General features: G+C 35.2%; 1 protein-coding gene across 1 annotated transcript; it reads right to left on the bottom strand.

The window, feature by feature from the left end:
• LOC109839358 (transcription factor MYB1R1-like) lies at positions 303-5,702 on the bottom strand (the record flags this gene model as incomplete). The annotated part of the gene is made up of 3 exons (XM_020407787.1): positions 303-1,002; positions 2,112-2,320; positions 5,642-5,702. Coding segments are annotated over 3 exons (795 nt in total), but the record flags the coding sequence as incomplete, so codon positions are not given.

Genomic DNA, 5,703 nt, shown 5'->3' with positions numbered 1-5,703 from the left:
GATCTTCACAAAGTGTAACTTGAAGAAATTGCAGGACTATCATACCATCTTTTTAATAATTACTTTAGGATTAATCACAAAGTCTGGAACATAAAATTACCAGTCATAAGACTATAGAGTAGAGATATCTCAAGCAGGGTTATCCGGAGAAGGCAAAAAAATAAAATAAAAATAAAAATAAAAAAATAAAAGCCATAAATAACGAGAGTGCCACCAACTCTACTACCCACAGCAACCGCCGTGCAGAATAGTTCAACCAATTAATTCGGACAAGTAAAGCATGTTAGCAAGTACACAAACCAGAAACGAAAAGAATCAAGAATAACTTGGCCACTTTTATGAGTCAGCCGTGACTACTGTCACATACAACAGCATTCGCATACACGTACATATGAATAACATAATACAGAAATTACAGTTATAAAGCACCCGCTAGTAACAAGATGATGCTTAAACATCATACGTCAGACCTCAGTATTAGGGCCCACGTATACTGATCTCACGACGGACTCTTGATTTCACGGTTGAGCCACTTGACGGCGGTTTGGCATGAAAAGCAGATTGTCTACCTGAGTCTCGAATAGAATTTTTCACGAGTGGGGATGGTTTATCAACAATCTGTTCTCCGATGCTTAAGTTTGACATGCCCAAGAGTTCATCAACATTTATAGGTGCCCTGGAAAGTACAGGAGTTGGCTTCAAAACTTCATGTGTGCGCTTCTCTGCAGTATCTGCGGTGGAGCATGTCCATAGAGGCAATGGATATGGCAAAACCGGAGTGAGAAATGTAGGATACATGACAGGGTAAATGCACTGCAAAGTTTCTTGGGTTGTGTAAGTGCACTGTGAAGGTTCGGGGTTCTGGATAGTTGCCTCTCCATCAATGGAATTGTTAGAATCCATTGACTCACATTCCTCATCCATGTTTGGAGGTGGCAATGGAGCATTGTCATGGTTATCTGATTCTTGATCATTCACAGGAAAGAACTGAGACTCAGCAGCCTGAGAAAGATGAATAGTAGAGAAACGTCAAATTATGCCATTAAGATTAGACCAATTAACAGTTAAAAACCTTGAAGTTTACCCTACTATACACTTGTATACCCTCACTTGTTTCTAACAGCACTTATATACCCTGAAGTTTTTAAAATTGGCACATTAATACATTTTGTTATGCACACATGATAATACTTCTCTAAATATTCCCATGTGATACTTGCATTCTCATTCTTGGAAGTTTTTGACCTTTAATGTTTGTAAAATTTAATGTTAAACCTATCCCAATTCCATTTAAAATAGAATAGGGGTTTAAATAAAATTAAATAGAATTGGGCACAAATAAAATTAGGTTAGGCTCAACCTATGTTACCTAGGTACTTCTAATCTAAAGCCATACCGTATCGAACACGTACCGGTAAGGCTGTACTCTAACTCTTTGGACACTCCTCACATATTTGAATACATTTTTTTGAGGCATGTACTCAATTAGACAATACATGTTTTAATTTAAAACAGCAGTCATACATTTTTTAGATATATATCTTACACTTCACATCCAACCTCTTGAACTCCTCGGACATAAGTCAGATTCTGAATTATGATTTGGAAGGGTAATTTAGATGTCTAGTTCAAAAGCTTGTGATTATAATCCAATTAATAAAAGAAATAAAAATATTATAGGAATTTTAATTTAGATCCTTGTTCTTTTATAAATTATTAATTCAAATATATAATATATGTGTACATAAATATTTATAGTCGTGTCCCCGTACCCTACCTTTTACAAATTTGTCGTGTCGTATACCCGCAGCCCTACCCATGCAACATAGGGTTTAACAGTAAATTCAATAATAGTTAAGTGTTAAAAAGTTTTAAAATTAGCATGTGAATATCAAATTGGAATATTCAAGGGAATATGCTTAAGTTTGCATAGCTGAAGGCACTAAAGTGCCAACTTTAAGAACTTGAACTTTAGGGTGTATAAAAGCAACGTAGGATAAACTATAAGGCATGTAAGTGCTAATTAGCCTTACGATGAAAACAAAACAAGTAACGTTTGTGTTATTCAAATATGTGAACATGAACATCTACAAGAGAGAGGGGGGACTAACTTCATCAGGAACAATGTCAAAGAGGCTGGATCTCCTCTTTCTTCTATTTGTATTGGTCTGACGGATGAAGTACTTTTGTGCGTGACTAGCCACTTGTGTAGGTGTTCTTGATATCACAAAATTGCGGGATATTCCTCGCCAGTCGCCTTTTCCGAGTTTTTGCAAGCCAAGTAAAAACATTCTGTGCTCTTCCTCAGTCCATGGCACACCTGCAAATAAATTGTCAAACAAAAGAATAGACTACCATCATTTCCACATTTGTAATACCTTCAATTGCTCAATGAGACACCTCAAAGTAGAAGAAGATGGTGGGAGCTGCTTCAGTAGGTACGCAACAATCTCTTAGGCTCAGGTGCCAAGAATTTTCCAATTTATATACCAGTCCAAATCCAGTCAAATACATGATTGTTTTCAAAGACCCAAGGTCCATGTGCATGTGTATTTGTGTGTTTGCTTTGAAAATTAACAAGTATAATTTTCAGATAAATAATTCGATTGAAAAATAAAAAGACCTTAAATAATTTGATTGAAAAATAAAAAGACCTTCTTAGTCCCCATTTTTGTATTACATAATAGTTCAAAACCCAAGTCATGAAATAGCTCAAAACTCATGTATTTGACTGTTCCAACAATTCAAGGAACACTCACAAGTTTGATTTTGTAAATTTGCTTAGCAAGTTAAGGACTTGATGGATTAATAGTTCAACAGAAGTATAAACAATAAACTTTGCAGTCCGCATTTTGCTAACTGGTCCTGATGGTAAGATGCTCAGAAGTATAGATGGGAAAACACAAAAGTTGTATACAAAAAATGTAGTAAAAAAACAAAACTATTAGACCATTTTTCTAAACAAGGAGAAGATATGAAGGAAGGTGGCTGGAAAAAGATTAGTGTTTACCTGTAGCATCTTGAGGTTTAAGGTTTGGTTAGAACATTCCAATTTTATATTGTTAAATTAAACCCACATTTATGAATAGTTGAGCTATAACAGAATTATGAAGTTTTATCTTTTAAGTTGTGCATGAGAATCTCCTCACAAAAACAAAAAAGTTACTGAGATAAAAACTTGAAGAACTTTTGAGATTCTCCTTGTCAGTGTCTTCTAGGACATGAAGATGCTCAAATAGAATAAGCTTCATGATTGACTGCTCAAAAGAACATAATCAAAGAGCATATATGTTGGACACCATCCTTCGACGGCATCATAACTCATAAGGGTTCAACGAAAACAGTACTGAAATTCAGAAGAAGATGAAAAAGGAAATTCAATAAACATGTTCTTTGTCATGTCAACTAAAATTATGATGTGATATATGCAAATGCCTTTTAATTCCATGGGCATTTGCGCACATCAAAAAGATCTAGTGAGGCCTTAAGCATAGCAAGCATTGGCAAGTCAAGATCATGGGTACCAGTGTCTTTAAAGATGTAACTGAGACAATGATCCCTTACAGCCAGATTTACGACATAAGGATGATGAGGCAGCACAATTATTTCTCATGTTATGAAGAATATTAATCACTGAGCCCAGACAAACAAATATGACAATGTGGGGACTATGGCACTGTTTGACAACCAAAAAAAGTGTCTTATCTAAGAGCTTGTGTCTTATTGACTTGGTCAATAAGCTAGTAGAGCTGTTTGGTGACCAAAAATAGAAGGAGATTATTTTGAAGATTGTGTCTTTTGCAAGTAGCTTTTGGAAAACTACCTCAAGTAGCGTTCGTCTTTGGGAAGGAGCTGCCAAATTTTTTTTTTTTTCGTTTTTGCCCCTAATAATTCTAATTTTATATCAATAATATTGCATGTCTTTTTTAGTCATTTAACAAATTTAAACTAGTTGTACAGCTACTTTTGCCAAACAACTCTAGTCAAGCTAGCTTAACAGCTTTCAGCTATAATCTCGTAGCTTTCAGCTAGTTTTGCCAAACAGAGCCTATGTCAAGCAAGATTTGACAATGAAGTTATCTTCTTAAACAAAAGCACCCAATAATCTTGATTACCCAATGACAATTGATTAAAATTGATAGTCCACTTTCACCCCCACAAAGCAAGTCATAACATTATCTGTCAAGATTATAATTAGAAACAATGAAAATCATTACACCACAACTTCAGGCTCAGATCTATTATGTTCCAATCCAGATCATATTGAGTAAGTAGCCAATCACTCAAGCAAAGAATACAGAAGTTCATGTACAAACCAATTTTGTACCTTTGGCTGTCAAACACCTTAACTGATATTCATCTGATCTGAAATCAGAGAAGAAAGTCCAAGATATTACAGATACTTCATTAAACAGTTCCTCGATATGCAAAATCAACTAGGAGAACATCATTCTTTCCATCAGCATTCACCCAATGACATGAACATAATGGTTCAGTCTGTGCATTTCGTTATCCATGGACCATCATACATCAAAAACTAAGTAGAATCAAAACTAGACACAAACCAAAAATCAAAAAAAAAAAATTCCTGTAGGTCTAGATCCTATGGGCTTGAATGAAAAGAAAACATAAACGTGTTTGGGAATCTATGCTATTATGATGGCAGAGGATTATGGCAAGATAGACAACCATGCACCTCCCAAAAGGTACCGGACATGCAAGTACAAGTAACAGAGATTTAGTTTGTCGTCTTCTATCACGGATGGACGTCTCAAAATTCTTAAATCAGATCTAGAACAATCCAATGATAATTGTGAGTAAAATGAATTGGGTCAAGGTCAAGTTAGATTTGATTTTGGCCATCTAGATGAAAAGTAAAGTGCCTGTTTTGGTTAAAGTAGGTTTCGGACTTCCATCTCGAAAAAGCTCTTTCGTCGTTTACATCGAAATCTTGGGCAACCAGACCCATCCAACTCCAAAGACTTATATAGCACAGTAAAACATGCATATCTTTCTAGTAATAACATACCTAACATAAGCTTTAAATTAGCTTTCCACCTTCAGATGTTCTTTTCCTTTCCTAGACACATCAATCACGCTTCAACCAATTTCCACAGATCCACCCAAGTGAATTGGAAGTCAGCAAACAATAAAAATAATTCTCACGTTCCTACACCTATAATCTCACAAGAAAGAGCAAAGTATCAGAGATAAGCAAGATAGATAAATCTAGGCCATGTTATAAATTAATTATAGCACTAGTCTTGCTCACTAATTCTTCCCAAGCTCCAATTTTGCTTTCTACAAACCAATTTGCTTGATTGATTATGCAATCTTCTCGTTACTCCATACCATTTCGATGAAAATACAATGTGCTAGCTAGGAGCTCTTTCGTTATATAGTGTTCTGTTAATTGATCTAAAATAATCAACATATAGCGCATCAGAATCTAGCCAAAACTCTTTTTGCCCCCTGCAATTGCAAATCACTAAATCTAAAGCAAAATTTACCACCAACAGAAAAAATTCCCAAATAATAATAATAATAATAATAATAATAAATTATCTCCATGAAGTAACTAAACTACAAAAACTAGCTAAAATCTCTCAAAAACAACTTCACTAACTTTTAAGAAACTAACCTCTCTTCCGCTCGCAACAGCTAGAAGACGATCCGCGCCCAAAATCCTCCGACGCGTAGCCC

Source organism: Asparagus officinalis, chromosome 4, assembly GCF_001876935.1.
Source record: "Asparagus officinalis chromosome 4, Aspof.V1, whole genome shotgun sequence".
Taxonomy (NCBI): domain Eukaryota; kingdom Viridiplantae; phylum Streptophyta; class Magnoliopsida; order Asparagales; family Asparagaceae; genus Asparagus; species Asparagus officinalis.
This window is presented reverse-complemented; position numbering and strand designations above follow the sequence as displayed.